General features: G+C 37.8%; 1 protein-coding gene and 1 non-coding gene across 6 annotated transcripts in view; one reads left to right on the top strand and one right to left on the bottom strand.

Moving 5' to 3' along the window:
* PBX3 (PBX homeobox 3) overlaps positions 1 to 18,873 on the bottom strand; it is a 221,688-nt gene that overhangs the window by 34,131 nt on the left and 168,684 nt on the right. For all 5 annotated transcript variants that reach the window (XR_003005617.1, XM_024762598.1, XM_024762594.1 and 2 more), the window contains exons 4-5: positions 11,701 to 11,891; positions 5,290 to 5,425 (exon numbers count right to left, since the gene is read on the bottom strand). Coding sequence is in view for 4 of the 5 variants with exons in the window: in XM_024762598.1 (XP_024618366.1) it covers positions 5,290 to 5,425; positions 11,701 to 11,891 (327 nt within the window). In the remaining variant the exon portion in view is untranslated. The remainder of the gene's footprint in view (positions 1 to 5,289; positions 5,426 to 11,700; positions 11,892 to 18,873) is intronic.
* On the top strand, positions 1,928 to 2,000 carry TRNAG-UCC (transfer RNA glycine (anticodon UCC)). The gene has a single exon. It is a non-coding gene; the product is annotated as a tRNA-Gly (tRNA).

The raw sequence follows: 18,873 nt of genomic DNA, 5'->3' as shown, positions 1-18,873 counted from the left end.
TTTTCATTTCAGTTATTGTATTGTTCATCTCTGTTTGTTTGTTCTTTAATTCTTCTAGGTCTTTGTTAAACATTTCTTGCATCTTCTCGATCTTTGCCTCCTTTCTTTTTCTGAGGTCCTGGATCATCTTCACTATGATTATTCTGAATTCTTTTTCTGGAAGGTTGCCTATCTCCACTTCATTTAGTTGTTTTTGTGGGGTTTTATCTTGTTCCTTTGTCTGGTACATAGCCCTTTGCCCTTTCATCTTGTCTATCTTTCTGTGAATGTGGTTTTTGTTCCACAGGCTGCAGGATTGTAGCTCTTCTTGTTTCTTCTGTGTGCCCTCTGGTGGATGAAGCTATCTAAGAGGCTTGTGTAAGTTTCCTGATAGGAGGGACTGGTGGTGGGTAGAGCTGACTGTTGTTCTGGTGGGCAGAGCTCAGTAAAACTTTAATCCACTTGACTGTTGATGGGTGGGGCTGGGTTCCCTCCCTGTTGGTTGTTTGGCCTGAGGCAACCCAAAACTGGAGCCTACCTGGGCTCTTTGGTGAGGCTAATGACAGACTCTGAGAGGGCTCACGCCACGGAGTACCCCCCAGAACTTCTGCTGCCAGTTTCCTTGTCCCCAAGGTGAGACACAGCCATCCCATGCCTCTGCAGGAGACCCTCTAACACTAGCAGGTAGGTCTGGTTCAGTCTCCCCTGGGGTCACTGCTCCTTCTCCTGGGTCCCAATGCACACACTACTTCGTGTGTGCCCTCCAAGAGTGGAGTCTCTGTTTCCTCCAGTCCTGTCAAAGTCCTGCAATCAATTTCCACTAGGCTTCAAAGCCTGTTTCTCTAGGAATTCCTTCTCCCGTTGCCAGACCCCCAGGTTGGGATGCCTGACGTGGGGCTCAGAACCTTCAGTCCAGTTGGTGGACTTCTGTGGTCTAAGTGTTCTCCAGTCTGTGAGTCACCCACCCAGAAGTTATGGGATTTGATTTTACTGTGATTGCACCCCTCCTACCATCTCATTATGGCTCCTCCTTTGTCTTTGGATGTGGGGTATCTTTTTTGGTGAGTTGCAGTGTCTTCCTGTCAATGACTGTCCAGCAGCTAGCTGTGATTCTGGTGTTCTCGCAAGAGGGACTGAGAGCACATCCTTATACTCCACCATCTTGGTTCCTCTCCCAGGTTTCAATATTTTAAAGTTAGCTTTGTATAGGAACAACTGTTTTTTAATTATTCTTTTTCTCAGCAGTTTCTTTTTTTTAAAAATAAATTTATTTATTTATTTTTGGCTGCAGTGCATCTCTGCTGCATGCAGACTTTCTCTAGTAGTGGCGAGCAGGGGCTGTTCTTCATTGCGGTGCGTGGGCTTCTCATTGCAGTGGCTTCTCTTGTTGCGGAGCATGGGCTCTAGGCGCGTGGGCTTCAGTAGTTGTGGCACGTGGGCTCAGTAGTTGTGGCTCGTGGGCTCTAGAGGGCAGGCTCAGTAGTCGCGTAGCACAGGCTTAGTTGCTCCGCAGCATGTGGGATCTTCCTGGACCAGGGCTCGAACCTGTGTCCCCTGCTTTGGCAGGTGGATTCTTAACCACTGCGCCACCAGGGAAGTCCCATGAACAACTTCTGAATTCTAAATTTTATTGTATTTTAGTATGATGTATATTTAAAACACTGCTTTTTCTATTTAGAAATTAGTTCACCTGTCAGGTCTGGAATATTCTCTGCTTTCACTTCTAAACAACTTAAACAAAAGGATACTAATTAAAGGGGGGAAAGGGGTAGTGGTGGTGGTGGTGGGATGAACTGGGAGATTGGGATTTACATATATACACCAATATGTATAAAATGGATAACTAATAAGAGCCTGCTGTAGAAAAATAATAAAATAAAATTCAAATCAATAAATAAAATTAAAAAGCAAAAAAAAGATACTAATTTAAAAGGCTAGCAACTGGATTTCCCTGGAGGTCCAGTGGTTAGGACTCTGCACTTCCACTGCAGGGGGCACAGGTTCGATCCCTGGTCAGGGAACTGAGACCCCGCATGCTGCACAGTGTGGAAAAAAAAAAAAAAAAAAAGGCTAGCAACTGATGTCTTCAATAGTGAAAATTTTCACTATTGCTTTCACATCAGAGATGTGGGGGAAAAGGGAATGGTTGAGTGGAAATAACATTTTTAAGCATTAAAAAGGTACAAAGGAGAGGAAATTGTCACAATTTACATCGAATCTTCCACTGATTGCTGAAATTCTCCACTTGAAAAGCTGATCTGGGAGAAAAGAAGGTCATAAAGTCTGCTTTTTAGACAGAGAAATATGTCTATATCTATATTATTTCTATCTCAAGCAATTACTAAAATATTTCCAAAACGAACAAAGCTATTTTTCTATAGAAAACCAGTGAAATGAACATAGTAATTAACTATTTTTTAAAAATCTGTAAACGGGATCCTAGCCTATTTTAGAAGTACAGCAAAGCCTCCCTAGTTCAGAATAGTCAGAAGGAAACTTCTCTCACTCATTACACAAGCATGTGTTAAGAAATCCTACATCACACACACAAGATGCTAGTACACCCAATGAAAAACTAGGATTATATTGATTTTCAAAAAATGTATATAATCTGTGTTATTCTCCAATGGTGAATATGTTATAGAAGTAAAAAAGAAAAGCAAGAAAAGGAGCGGAAGCATGAAACACCTTAGTTTAAACTGGACCCACAAATATCTGAGTTCTAAGTCAGAGAGCTCTTGTGCGAGGAGGAAAACTAGACTTGGCATCATCAGCTGGTGCTCAGTACGAGCCCGATCCTTTCACTAATGTTCAGGGGAAATGCTTACACCAGAAAACATCCACTTGAAGTGAATATACTTTACATTTCATCTTCCCTATCTGACCCAGCATATTATACTGTTCCTTAGTATTTCAAGTGGCAGTGAGTACTACATAGCCCAGATAGTGATTTTTTTTTTCTGATCTATGTGGTTTTTGTATTAATTGAGGTATAGCTGATTTATATGTTCTTTTTCAGATTCTTTTCCATTATAGGTTATTACAAGATATTTAATATAGTTCCCAGTGCTATACAGTAGTAGGTGCTTGTGGTAGTAATGTTTTATATAGTATATGTCTTCATAAACTGGTAGCCCAAATCAATTATATTCCATTTCAAACTGAGCAAAAGGAATCAAGACATGCCACTATATCATAAGGGAGTGACAATAACTATTAAATGAAATCTTAATTATAAATCTAAGATTGCTCTGGAGGTTCTATGGAAAGTAATGCCAAAATAAGAGCTAAAAATTTTCTCAAACCCAGACCATATTCCCTTAAATAACAATGACTTAAAATACTGATATGATGCAGCTACTATGGGAAACATTGTGGAGGTTCCTCAGAAAACTAAAAATAGAATTACCATATGATCCAGCAATCCCACTCCTGGGCATATACCCGGACAAAACCATAATTCAAAAATATACACACACCCCTATGTTCACAGCAGCACTATTCACAACAGCCAAAACATGGAAATCACCTAAATGTCCACTGATGAATGAATAGAGAAGATGTGCTACATATATACAATGGAATACTATTCAGTCATAAAAAAGTATGAAATAATTCCATTTGCAACGTGGATGCAACTAGAGATTATCATACTAAGTGAAGTAAGTCAGAAAGAGAAAGACAGGGACTTCCCTGGTGGTCCAGTGGCTAAGACTCTGCACTCCCAATGCAGGGGGCCCCGGGTTCGAGCCCTGGTCAGGGAACTAGAGCCCACATGCTGCAACTAAGAGTTCATGTGCTGCAACTAAAAGATCCCGAGTACCACAACGAAGACCCTGCATGTGGCAACGAAGATCCCGAGTGCTGCCAGGAAGACCCGGTGCAGCCAAATAAATAAATAAATATTGAAAAAAAAAAGAAAGAAAGAAAGAAAGAGAAAGACAAATACCATATGATATCACTTATATGTGGGATCTAAAATATGGCACAAATGAACCTATCTACAAAACAGAAAGAGACTCACAGACACAGTGAACAGACTTGTGGTTGCCAAGGAGGAGGTGGGTGGGGGAGAGAAGGACTGGGAGTTTGGGATTAGCAGATGTCAACTATTATATATAGCATGGATTAACAGCAAGGTCCTACTATATAGCACAGGGAACTATATTCAATATCCTGTGATAAACCATAATGGAAAAGAATATAAAAAAAAAGAACGGCTGTGTATACCTGAGTCACTTTGCTGTACAGCAGAGACTGGCACAACATTGTAAATCAGCTATACTTCAATAAAAATAAATAAATTAAAATAAAATGAAAATAAAATACCGATATGAAACTTTCACTGGACTGTGAAGGGGATCTTTAGAATCTTGAACTTCAAATATATAGGAGTATTTATTTAGAGGCTGCTTTAAAATTTATGTCATGTGACCTCTAGGGACCACTGAAATTTCTGGAAAGGGTCAGCTTTTCCTTAAATGCCACTCCAAGAACTGGTTGGTGACTACCACATTTGCATGCTATAAAGAAATGTTATTCAAATGACAATCTATAAACAACAATATGAGTATTAAATAAATTATATTTTAGAGCTAATTCCAATAGGATATACTTATTTTTTAAGGAGGTACAGTTGCTTGTTTAATTATTTGTTTCCAACCCTCAATCTAAAATACAAGTCTATCTGCCTAAAACTAAGTGCATTTTTGTTAGAAGATGACAGCTAACTTCAGGGGCACAATTTATTACAAACAGACATTTAAAACAACAAAAACAAAAAAAGCGGGGATAGGCATGACCTTAATTCTTCTATTTAATGGATAACAAGAAAGCAAAGAAATCTTTGAGACCCAAGTATCATAGCATGGTTTTCAAGAAAGGACTTGGTGAATTCCTCAAACTTTCACCATAGGGCTATATTAAATTTCCTTTCGGCAACAAATAAATTGCTTTCTCACTGGTGGAAGCTTAGACCAGTCATCTAAATCAGGAAAGCAGAACTACATGCCGTACTGAAGAGTCACGTAAGTGTAAAACCACGTCTCTCCCCATGGCATGTTTATGTTTTTTCTATAGATTTCCATGAGGGCAGCGGGTGATTATCTTGATTCCTTGACATTTAGGATTAAAAGAAATTATCTAAGCTTTAAAAGCTCGCATAAAAATGTGGAAATATCTATATTTTCTTTATATCTCCTTTGATGATGAAACATTTGGATATGAAATTTGATAAGAATGCCCTGAAGAGGAAATAGGGTTCCTATAATCAATGGGGAAACAAGACAGACCCATGGAGTCCTGTCGCACCTGTGACACTGTGATGCTGCATTTCTTGGCCAGCTCCTCTTTGGCTTCTTCACTGGGGTAGGGGTTGCTGAGGTGTGAGTAAAAGTATTCATTCAAGATTTCTGTGGCCTGTTTACTGAAGTTACGCCTTTTTCGTCTATGAAAGAACCAAAAAGAGAATTGTCGTTATAATCAACATTAACCAAAGAGGGATGTACTACTTAGAATCACACAAAAAAGTTTGCTTTCTGTTTTTAAACATTCTTAGGGTGTAATTAATCACCATGATGTTGTAAATTATACTCTTTGCGTCCTCCAAAGAACTATCCAACTCACGTGAAGATGTAGGATAACTAAGAAAAATACTAGAATGTGAAGCACAATTAACTTCATTCTTTAATTTGTTCAACAAATACTTATTGAGGATCTAATGTGTGCTAGATACTCAGTGAGGATCCAGTTGGAACAAAACAGAGAAGGTCTATTAGGGAGCTCACAGGGGATTAGAGGGTTAAGAGAGCGAGTAGAAAGTTAGGGGAAAGAAAAACATTAGACAAGCAACACAGAAATTAATAATTATAAATTACGGTAACTATGTCCAGTATCATGAAGGAAAAGAATAATGTATAATGGAAGTGTCTAAGAAGGAAACCTAACACAGATTATGGAGTCAGGAAAGGTTTCCTTGGAAGAGTGACATTTAATCTGAGGCCTGGAGAATGTGTATAACTTAGTCAGACAAAGAGTAGAAGGAAGAGGAATGAGCAGAGGGAATGGTCTTCAAACAGGAAAAAAGTTCGGAAAGTCCAAAGTGCTAGAGGAGGCTGGAGCACAGTAAAAACAGGGAACATGTGAGATGAGTCTGGAAGGATGGACAAGGGCCAGATTACACAGGCTTAGTGGACCCCATATGGATTTCTGAATTTTATTTTAAGTGCAATCGGAAGTATTAAAGGTTTTAAGTTTTACATTTTAAAAAGATTATTTTGACTACTGAGAACAGCTGAAGGAGGGGATGAAAGGAAATGTAGAGATATTTAAGGAGACAACTACAGTGGTCAAATTGAGAGATGATGGTAACTTGGCATAGGGAGAGAATAATGGAAATAAAAAGATTCAAGGTCAATTTGAAAGGCAAAAGCAATAGGACTTGATAATAAATTGGATGGGGGGGTGGGTGGGGAAGACAGAGAAGGAAGGTAAGGAAAAAAAAATACATCAAGGATTTCTGGATTTTTCTGCTTCAGCCAACTGCCTGGACTGAGGTATGGTTTGCTTAACAGGGAAAGAGTAGGGGAGGACAAATTCTTTGTTTTTACTGGGAGGGGGTGGCGGAATGTCAGAAGATCAAGTATTTGTTGACAATTTATTTCAAATAGCAAAAATGTCATTTACATTTGGGTTTTATTTTGAAGATTTTAAAGAATTCCAGCCTTAAAATTAGCATTTGTCAGATTTCACTTGAAATTAAATTCTCCAGTAACTGGAAAACACTTTCCCCAAACAATTTTCTTAATATTGCCTTACAAATAATTTTAATGATCTTAATTGTGATATCCTATACTCAGGAAAGACAGCGTCAGTAGGCAGTTGTAAATGTGTATACCCTATGAGATTCTTCAAGTTAAAATGATGTCACTAACGTGGCAGGTTAAGTATGTGATCTATGTTTCAACATTCAGGGAGAGTCAAGGGAGCAAGAAATCTCGGTCTGATCAAAACATCTCAAGTTATGAGCCCTGAAACTTCTTAATTTCAATAATTTTTTGGAAGGTTAAACCATTGTTTCCTGAGGGATGAAGAATAGATTCAGGATCTGTTTGGGAATTAAAATCAACAGGATTTGATGATGAACTGGATGGGGGAGGTGGTGAGGGAAGACAGATGAAAGAGAAGTACACCAAGAATAGCAATCAGCATTTTTGCAGGAGTCAGGCATTGCTTGACAAGAAAAACAAAGCCCTGACCTGGGGCACTTTGAAAAGGCACAGTCTGATGAGTGGGTAGCTGGATGAATAGGATGGAAAAGGTCTAGAATAGATACCGAAACTGTCAAACTTACAGATAATTACCTGGCCCACAGATAATGTTTGTTGAGACAACACAATAATGACCGGCTCATAAAAATCTAAGTTTCTGGCTTCTTATGAAAAATTGGAAGATCAGCCACACCAGGCCCACATCATCAGAAGGCAACCACAGGCTAAAGCTAAGTGATGGCTGTCCCCTCAGATATGTACCCGTCTGCTCTAATCCTCACTGCCCCTCATCCAGCCACTCCCCTCAATTCCGTTATATGTAAGTATGTGAGCTTGTGACTCAGTCTAAAACATGAAATCCAGCAGCAAGACCGGGTACAGTGGAGCAGACCACACAAGGGCATTTCTTTGGAAAATGAGGACTTACAAAAGGGGGAATGAGCAGAAACATACTGAGAAAGCAGAAATAAGTTTGGCTCATTTATTGACTTTACCTAGGAGTGGTTTTAGAAAACATCAAAAAACCTCAGAGAACAAATTTATGGGCGGAACAGAATACCTTACTCCAGACAGTCTGGCTGCATCCAAACTACGGCACTTCTACTAGAAGAGTAGAGGGACCTACACAAATTTATTCCTAACTGTTCTGCACCAGTACATACTTCGGCTTGTCCAATTACCAAGAAAATGTGAGTATGGCTTTACAAAAAGCCAGAGTGAGCAAGGGAATCATATATCTGAATGAGCATGTTTGCCTAGAGCAGAAAAACCGTGCCTTCTCAGTGTAGAGGGCTTGCTAAGACGCACTACAAGAATAGATGGAAGCAAAACTCAGTATTTGCATTCACTTGAAGGCGTAAGAGAGAACTCGGTCTAATACTTCATTTATTTTTTAGAAAAACATTCTGTAGAAAATGCCCATTAAGCATTTCCCCTAAGTTTCATTCCCCCCAGGGTTCACCACACTCTAAATGGCTATGCCTCAGGCCAGTGTGCAGTGGTGCATCAGTCCCAGGGCTGTGTCCCATCAGCATCACATTACTGACGGCAGTCTCTGTGGGAGAAGGGGCTCTGCTCCAAGCTCTGCCACCTTCTCACCCTGGCTCTGCTCACTCTGGCTTGTTAACTTACTTTCTCTTCTTGGAAGAAAAATAAATCATTTAGGTGTATACATTATGAATGCAGTTATGTTTAAAAAAAAAGAGCATGCATGTTGATAAGAATGGGAAAGTATCTGCAGAAATAAGGATAGCAATTGTGTTAGAAAAGATTCCTTTCTGAAGAAAGTACTTTTAAATATCTTTGTTATGTAATGCTTTTAATTAAAATGCTCAACGTTGACAATTTAAAAATGTTTTTTGTTTTCTGATGCTACTTCCTTAACTCTTTGAGCTATTATAAGTAGTAAGTGGAAATATTCATTCATCTGGTTAGTCAACAAATTATTTTTCTGCAGCCTACTACGTGTAAGACACTTGCTGGAATTGTGGGGAATCTAAACGTGTAAGACTTGGCCATTGCTTTCAATGACAATGTGACTTACTTGGGAAGAGAAGAAATAATCCTGAAAAACTGCAATAAAGGCAGTCTGCATGAACTTCGGTCTGGAAAATTGTATAAACATAGTATCAGTGTTTAAGAGACGGCAAGGACGAGTCCAATGGAGTGCTTAAAGTAGGCTTCCTAAAAAGGGAGCATTTAGGCCAGGCCTGAAAGGCTGAGCAAGGTCTCACTAATGCAACCAACATGAGCACCAGCTCTGTCCCAGGCTCCGTGCTACACGCCCTCACAGATGACAATTCATTACTGGTGACCAAGTTGGGGAAATGGTTGGGAGAACAGGGTTTGCTGTGGAAGGCTGGAGGTGGAGGTTGAGGGGTGGTGGTGGAAGAGGTGGTTAGGCAGAAGAAAAGAATTCTCGTCAGAGGAGACAGATGAGACCAAGAGGTATCGCATTTTGGATTAAACACAGGAAAGAACGATTTAGTGATATGTTAAGAGCACTAAAAATGTTCACATTTTGATCTAATAATACCATTTCTGAGAATTAATCCTTAGGAAATAATTCTAAAGATCATAAAGGTTGAATGCATAGACTTTCACTGGAAGACTAATTCCAATAAAAATCTGTCTAAAATAGTACCTTCCCTCCATCATTTTCTCTCCCTTTACCTTGCTTTTATTTTTCCTCATGGCACTTACCATTCTATCACATTTCGTTACATTATTGAACAGAATACTACAGCATATTTGTTTACTTGTTTATTGTCTGTTTCCCCAAGTAGAATGTAAACTCAATTGGGGCGAGTATGTTAACCTATCTTGTTTACCTTTATAGCCTCAGCACAAATAAATATTTGTAGAAAGAAAGAAGAAAGGAATTGGAAGGAAGGAAGAAGTTATCATGGAAATTAATAGGGACAACTAAATGCTCAAAAATGAAGAAATGGCTAATTATTTATCATATATCCATCTGGCAGACTTCAGCAATTAACATTTAAAATAGGAGTTTATACTATATGAAAAATGTTTACCTAGTCATGGTAAATTTTTTTTTTTTCTTGCAGTTCGCGGGCCTCTCACTGTTGTGGCCTCTCCCGTTGCGGAGCACAGGCTCCGGACGCGCAGGCTCAGTGGCCATGGCTCACGGGCCCAGCCGCTCCGCGGCATGTGGGATCCTCCAGGACAGGGACATGAACCCGTGTCCCCTGCAGCGTTAGGCGGACTCTCAACCACTGCGCCACCAAATTATGCATATTGTACCATCACAAAGAACATTTAAAAAAAAAAAAACGTACCACAAACCAGAAAGAAATATACTAAAATGTTCACAGTGACTTTTTTTTCCATTGGGTGGTAAAAAAATGATTGTCTTTTATCCCTCGTCCTTCTTTCTATTCTATACATTTTACAACGTTTCCACAGTGACCTTGGTATTTTTTAAACAGGAAAAATATAAAATAAATCTTAACAACAAAAAAGTAATTTGGGCGGGGGCAGGTCACATAAGGCCTTAAATGCCAGGTTAAGTAGTGTGCATGTGAGTTACCCAGCATTGAAAAGCTGCTATGGGGTTCCCTGGTGGCGCAGTGGTTGAGAGTCCGCCTGCCGATGCAGGAGACGCGGGTTCGTGCCCCGGTCCGGGAGGATCCCACATGCCGCGGAACGGCTAGGCCCGTGAGCCATGGCCGCTGAGCCTGCGCGTCCGGAGCCTGTGCCCCGCAACGGGAGGGGCCGCAACAGTGAGAGGCCCGCTTACCGCAAAAAAAAAAAAAGAAAAGCTTTTATGGTTTTTAAGTAAAGCAGTTAGGGCATCATAAGAGGGCCATGGAGGATGAGTGAGAGAAGAGTAAGACTGCAAGCAGGGAGAATAGTGGGAAGTTACTGTGGTAGTCTAGGTACAAAAGGATGAACGTGAACTGAGCAGTGCAAGTATGGAAGGAAAAAAAGAGCTAGAACGAGAAATGTTGAAAACAAAGCACTGGTGAGTTCTAATGACTAATTCAGTACGGAAGAAGGAGGAACCAAAGGCGATACAGGGCTTGGCTTAACCAGGAGAACGGGAGTATAATCAGGTGGCGTATGTTTCCTTATTCGGCTCTAAGGAAGAGCTCTGGCATGAAGATTGTTCATCACATCTTGTTTTCCAGTTGCGATGCTAACTTATTTTCTTTAATACTGTAAAATTTGGACGATAATCATCACCTCTGTGAGATTCCAAGAGAGAGAAAACAAAACAAAATAGAAACCCCTTTCCACCGTTGAAGATTGATTGCAAGCTTTAGCAATGCCCAAGAGGCATCTCTGCAGAGGCAGCATATAGTAGGAACTTGACAGTTCCTCTGTTACGTCACCTAGTAGGTCTAACACACCATATACAATTTATTACCTAATTCCTGTGAAACTTGGTGACAGCTTCAGATAAAAGGGAAATATGTATCCTGAGAGGGGAAACTCACAGGCTTTCTTCTTAATTTGGAAAAACAGAGTTTGGGGTTTTGTGGTAACTATAATACCACTTCCTTCTTAGGAATATCAGTATCTCCAAGTATTTTTTTTCTAATATGCACAAGCAACGTAACATCAGGAAGTTCTTAGAAAACAAACCTGCATTAAAACAAAGTTACATACTGAACATTATCCTTAAATATACGTTTTAGCATCAGAACTGAAAGAAAGGCTATGTATTACTAAGTCATTAGTAGTGGCACTAATCCTATTTGTTTCCTGAGTCACCAAATTGGCAGCTAATAGCACTACCACCCCCAGACAAGAAGAGGCTTGACAGTGCAGACACCATGAGGTGAATTACCTGTCCAATGTAGAGAAGAGCTCTTATAGCCAAATTAAAGAAGAATCTAAGACCAATTGGCCAGGATTACAGAAAATAATACACAAAGAGTGAAAAGAAAAATTTTAAAAAGCCATGCAATAGATTTGCGACCTCACATACCTGGCATCAAGGAACCTTGATCTTAAAATCATAACTGCTTCACAAGTGCTTTGTTTGAGCTGCATCTGAATGGAACTAAATTTTCGATGGATGATGCCCACCATTCTTTCAATCTCTTTTGGGGAAATGGGACGTGTTCTACTCTGCTCTCGGAGAAGGTTCATCACGTGTGTAGTGAATTCATTACATGCCTGTAAGGGGAAAAAAATCACTCCTTAGGAATCTGGTATTTTGTATTATCACACCCAGACATTAACTCATCTGAATTTCTACCTCATTTGCAGTTGCCAATGGCATTATGCAGTAGGTAGGGTAAAATGAAAACTAAGACACTTGTGAAATGGCAGTGATAGTTAGATGGGGCACAAGAATTCTGAAACTATGAATGGCCAGGCATGCAAGGGAAGCACAGCACTCAACTGCCCTTCCCACCACCCTTGTCCCTGTTCCAAGATGAGGTTTTCCCACTGGAGGATGCTCTCTACCAACTGCTATATGTAAGTACAAATATATGTTAATTGTTAATACTAAGCGCCTCCTATTTTCTTTGGGGTTTTACATTTATTCCACAAATGTTTACTGAAGCACTATGAAGTTCAAATTCCTCCAAGAGCGATTAAGGACACATAAACGAGCGAGATGTGGACCTGACTTTCAGTGCAATAAAATATACAAAAAACGAATTCTTAAACAAGGCAGACCATGTAAAGTATCACAGGAAAATATGAGTAAGTGCTTCCTAAGTTCCAAGGAGGAAGTATTCTCATCTGGAAGCAGAGATCACTTCATGGGAAAAGTGACATTAGGGCTTTAAAGGATGGGTAAGATTTTTGAAAGGTGGAATAAAGGTGGAAATCAAGAGGAATTTCAGGCACAAGAAAATATCCTGGAAATCATGGTATATAGCAAGTCCACAGGGACACAGAGAATATGTAAAGGAGAAGAGGGAATTCAGATTTGCACTAGCATGTAAAGGGCCTCTGATACCATGCCAATGTCCTAGTACAATTTAGCTGTAGTGTGGGCCTTATTTGTGGATATATGCCATTCCTAAAGCATGGGTAAAGCAGCTCAGCTCCTCAGGGGAGGGGCAGCAGGAAAATAAGGATCAGATTTGGGTCTCAAACTTTTTAGTTAACAATCCTCAGTCCCTGTCTCTTTCAGCCCACCTATATTTAGATCTATAAAACCACATAATTGGGCCTACACAGAAATCCAGTATTGCCTTGGTAAATAAAGCATCTGTCTGTATCTCTGGATAAAAAGAACATCTTCTGGCATTTTTGTTTAAAAAAAAGACAGGAGATTCTGCACCTTACTGCACAGATGCCCCTAGTAGGGTGAGTAGACAGAACAATCACTGATCATGGCAAGATGCATTCTGAAGATATAATAATGTCCACTTCCCTACAGATATCCCGAACATACAGCAAATGATGGTTTTTCTAACTGCTCATTAGAGAACTAACCTTTTAAGTACACTAGCTGTTTCAGTTACTTTAAGCTTTTATGGAGCTTTTATATAAATATTTCTAAGGTGAGGTAAAATGAGTCTGGCTTACCAAAGTTTTTTTAAAATATGTTTAAGTCTTAAGAATTTTAAAGTTCCTTGTGAGTGGTGACTCTGGGATTCTTCAGAGTACAGATTTGTGCAACACACACAGTAGGCATCCAATAAACATCTATGGATTACATCTACATCTATGTATCTATTACATCTATTGTATTACAATTCAAGAGTAATGTTGATTAATATCTGTAAATACATTATCCCTGAACCTTTGTAAGTGAAGGATTTTTAACCTGCAGTCCATGGATAGGTTTAGAATGTCCATGACTCCCTGAAATCTTATTCAAGTTGTGTGCACATCTGTCTTTCCCGAGGAGACAATCTGTGGGGTTTTTGTTTGTTTTCGTTTCAGATTCTCAGCCAGTCTATAATTTTAAAAGGCTAAGAATTACTGTCCTAGGTTTTGGCACAGTAAAACATTAAGGAACTTTGCAGCTCTAAAATCGGAAGTTCTTTCCATCTTTAAGGAAACCATAATAAAGAAAAGTAAATTTAAGATTTTCCCCACTGTATTGTCAACTTAAACTATTTTGTGCCAAGCTGAAAATAGGTGGTCACCCTGTCAAGAAATATATGTACAGATCTTTTTTTCTTGTACAATACTTTCCCTAAAGAATGTTGATATAATTTCAAATTACATAATTTAATAAACACTAGCCCTCAGTTTTCTTATTAGTAAAATGAAGGAAAGTAAACTAGAACAGCAAACTGGAATCAGCAAGTTCTGATAGACACTTCTACAGCTAGTTCCAAAAAATGTTAATACAGTATGTTTGGGAAATATGGGGCTAACCAAAATTTTAAATGCTTTTTCTTTTTTGAGGGGGGAGGGGGCAGGATTCCTCAGTACTTCCAGTATGCCAATATGCATCATAAATCTTCAAAGGAGAATGGTATATCCAACTTTTCCCAAATAAATTTGGTCACAAAACCTCTTTTCTCTAGAGCAGTGCTGTCTAAAAGAAATACATTGTGAGCCACATATGAAAAAAAATATGGGGGGGTCATTTAATGTTTTTTCTACTGCACTGATTATTTTCTAAATGTGTTTTATTTTTCTCATATGAAATGTAAAATTTTTCTAACAGCCACATTAAAAAATAAGAATCAGGTGAAATTAATTTTAATAATATATTTTATTTAACCCAATATATGAAAAATATTAACATTTCAACACATAATCAAGATCTTTAGATAACTGTTAATGGGATATGTTACATTCTTTTTTTCATACACTTTGAAAACCAGTATATATTTACATTTACAGCACATCTCGGTCCAGATTAGCTAGATTTCAAGGGCTCAATAGCTACATATGACTAGTGGCAACCGTATTGGACAGCACAGCTCTACAGCATCTTGTGGACCAATGTACTAAGTAAGAAAAACTCTTTGGGAAACAGTATACTTAGTAATCTCTGATGTTTCTTTTTTATTCTTCATCACCATGCATTCACACAAACCCACAAAAAAAAGGCAGTTTCACTTAGGAATGTCCTTGATGAAGCAAGAGAAATCATTCATTTTATTACATCTCAATCCTTGACTACGACTTTAATATTCTGTGTGATAAAGTGGGAAACACCAAAAGCACTTCAATTGCTTATCGAAGGATGGTTGTCTTGAGAAAAAACACTTGTGCGATAGTTTAAGTTGTGAGCCGATGCTGTCTTTTTCAGGGAACACCATTTTTATTTGAAAGCGAAATCAACAAATTATAATTATTCAGACTTGGGTATTTCGCAGATATTTTCTCAAAAATGAACCAAGCAAGCCTGTCACATCAAGGAAAACAGCTAACAACAGTTGTGCCAATGATGAAATTTGACTTTTCAAGTGAAAATTATAATTTTGGAAAACTTGCATCCACTACCTTGAGCTTGATAGTTTCCTAGCAGACTTTCTGAATAATTTGGTGTTGATATTAGTAAATATGATATTTTGATATTATATAATGTAAAGTGTTAACATTAGAAGATGTACATAACTCAGTGAAACAATATTTTCCAAATGATCAAAGCATTATGTTACAAAAAAATGCATAGGTAGAAGATCCATTCAAAGTGCACCCTAGACCAAGTTTAAAGGAATTTAAAGGATTTTTTTTTAAAGGAATTCCTTTAAAGGAATTTTAAAGGATTTTAAAGGAAGGGAGTACAAAAAGTTGATATGATTTCAGATTCACTATAACTAACCTTTAAGACAATACAACTTGTCAAGTTTTGGTATAATATCAGAGAAAAGTATCCATAATTAACAGAAAGGCTATTAATACACTCCTCCCTTTTCCAATGACATCTTTGTGTGAGGCCAGGTGTTCTTCATATACTTCAACCACAAGACAGGAGACTGACCGTAGAAGCACATATAACAATCCAGGTGACTTCTTTTAAGCCCAACATTAAAAAGTTTTGCAAAAATGTAAAAGCAGTGCCACTCTTCTCACTAAATGTTGAGGGCTTTTTGGCAAACACAGACTTTTAAAAATATTATAGTGAATAGATAATAGTTTATCATTGTTTCTTAAATACATACTTTTATTTTTTTCACAGTTTTAACTTCTATTATAATAAATGCTGATAGATACAACGCACTGAACAAAAGCTCTTAGGGGGTCTCCGATAATTTTTAAGAATTCAAGTCATGGGCTTCTCTGGTGGTGCAGTGGTTAAGAATCCGCCTGCCAATGCAGGGAACATGGGTTCAAGCCCTGGTCCAGGAAGATCCCATATGCCGTGGAGCAACTAAGCCCGTGCACCACAACTACTGAGCCTGTGCTCTAGAGCCCGCAAGCCACAACTGCTGAAGCCCGCGTGCCTAGAGTCCATGCTCTGCAACAAGAGAAGCCACTGCAGTGGAAAGCCCATGCACCGCAATGAAGAGTAGCCCCTGCTCTCCGCAACTAGAGAAAGCCCGCATGCAGCAACGAAGACCCAACGCAGCCAAAAATAAATAAATTAAATAAATTAAAAAAAAAAATGAATTCAAGTCCTAAGACCAAAACGTTTGAGAACTAGCTGTACTGGAGTATTTCTAATTTGCACATGTAATAATGCTAATTCCTACAAACCTAGCTCACACATTATGGTAACATATATCTATGACAGAGTGTATGTCTTGATAAATAATTCAAGACTCCTGTGTGTGATACCTGAGGGGTTTTTTTTTGTTTTCTGTTTGTTTCAGCTTTCCTCTGGCTCTCAGTTTTTCTCTGGCTATATTTTAATCTCTTCAGAATGAATGTTTGCCTATCGTTTCTAAGAAGCAGCCACAGGCTTGTGTGAAAAAAAGTGTTAAAAGCAAAAAGTTTCTGCAGCTAAAAACTCATAATTTCCTAAAACATTTGCTGAATGTCTCACAACTTATTAAGTGAAGTCATCTATGAATGCAAATGCTGATTAGCAATTTGGCAATAGCCCAACATTCACAGAATTCACATAGCTTTTCTTTAAACCAGTAGTTCATACATGATTAATTAGAACATCTCATTTATGTAGTGTGCACTTTAGCTCATTACTCTAAGTAAAATTCGTTAAGTATTTACATTTAGATAATTAAAATCCGGGTACACCCTTAAGAAAGATGCATACACTTTAGGCAAAGTGATTTTTTTCCTTTATACCACTGAAAGTAAATTACAGCCTCATTTACAGCATCATGTGTACCAGTTTCAGAGCAGAGCATAGTACTGCCTCATCTCCAGATCCTTAAAAGATATACATTTTTTAAACATATAAGTGCAGTAAGAATGATCAAATGATTGCAGAGTTGTTTTGAAGGGCCACACACTAGCATCAATGCTGTTTAAAATGTAAGATGCTCACTTCAAACATTTATCATATCCTCTGTCATACCTATAAGACTATATTATGAAAATAGACATTGGAAAAAATTTTCATTGCCTTATTATTTTTCCAAGTAAAATTGTCAGTTAAGAATTTTCTGGTCAATATCCACAATACAAATGTAGAAACAACTTGGTCAATTGGGAGATTTAGGAAAGAAGAGTTTTTTTTTGAAAGAAGAGTTTTGATTCCTTGAATTTTCTGAACAACGAGTAATGGCAAAAACCTCTTTTTCTCTTAATCCAGCTGTTGAAAATTATCTAGGATGCATTGTTTTACATCCTAGATAATTTCTGTTTACAATGTAACAAAAATGTATGTTTTGTTTAAAACATACATTGTAATAACATAAAGTGTGGAATGCTTCATCTGATAAAAAATATTTTCAACCAATTCTTATTATGAGCCTTTCTCTCCTTGCCATTTGTTCCTTTCTCCTTAAAAATACAAACCAAGTAATATAATGGAGGATTTGAAATATCTGGATTTTTTATAATGTTGTTAACGATATTTGTTAGCTAGTAAAACTATATCCTCGATATCTATATGTATTTGGATTTACACTCAAAATTAGTTTCCAGGGTTTTGTTTGTTTTGTGGTGATGCTTTTTTCGGTGGTGAATTCAAGATTCAACCCCTTTCTTGCCTGTAAGTTCACATCACTGAACATAAAAATGTAAAATCAGACGGTGAGCAAGCACTTATTTTTGAGGAAGTTTTAAAATGGTTCATGATCAAATCTAAAAACTGAACTGGCCTTTTGTAACCATCTAGAGAAGCTGATTGCAGACAACAGATCGTAACACTCTCTATGCTAAAAATCCACTCTTCAAAGAAAGAATAAATCTCTATTAAAAGCTGATGATTCTCTAATTTGCAAGCATCCGTTTTCTAGATGTCTTTATAACCTTGCAAGTAACTCTAGTCCAGTATTACAGATTTTGTATTTATGTAATGCTTATTAAATCAACAAATTATTCTTGTTTTAGGATAAGAGTCAACATTGAAAGATACTTTCTAAGCCAACTAGAATGAGACCAATATGCCTAAGAAACAGCTGCAAAGATGAAATATCTATCTTTTTTTTTAATCGGAGTATAGTTGGTTTACAATGTTGTATTAGTTTCTGCTGTACAGTAAAGTGAATCAGTTATACATATACATATAACCACTCTTTTTTAGATTCTATCGTACCTCAACAAGTCTCAACGTAATCACGTGGTTTATGGACCTATCTCATGAGGGTTTTGTAAGGATTATATTATATAATACATGTTAAGTTCTTTGAAGAGTCTGGAACACAATTAACACTTAATAAATGGCAGTTATTGTTGAAAATAGAAATGACAATTTTATGAAATTCATATTGTTTGTCATTCTGCAAGTAAGTCCCTACTCTGATTACCTAATATAGTTGTGTCTTCCCATTGCCAGAATAAATACAAACACTGCTTCCAAAGAAATTGAAAAGAAAAGTATTCAAATATAAAACAATTCATTTCATTAATCAAGTTTGTGGTCAAAGATACATTTGGTACAAAGAGCCAATAGACTAGAAACTTGGAGAAAAAAAGGGAACACTCAAACACTCCTTCCAGCCAAGGAAAAGACGCAGCGTGAAAGCTGACAAGAAGTAAAACCCTTCTCTTGGAGCAATGAATGACAAAGTCTTGTTTGGGAAAAATAAATATAAAGTTTACATCAGGTAGTACCCTTTTACCTTTCCTGCTATTTGTTTTTTTTTTTTTTTTTTTTTTT

The sequence above is a fragment of the Neophocaena asiaeorientalis genome, unplaced genomic scaffold (genome assembly GCF_003031525.2).
Source record: "Neophocaena asiaeorientalis asiaeorientalis breed wild unplaced genomic scaffold, Neophocaena_asiaeorientalis_V1.1 scaffold78, whole genome shotgun sequence".
Taxonomy (NCBI): domain Eukaryota; kingdom Metazoa; phylum Chordata; class Mammalia; order Artiodactyla; family Phocoenidae; genus Neophocaena; species Neophocaena asiaeorientalis.
This window is presented reverse-complemented; position numbering and strand designations above follow the sequence as displayed.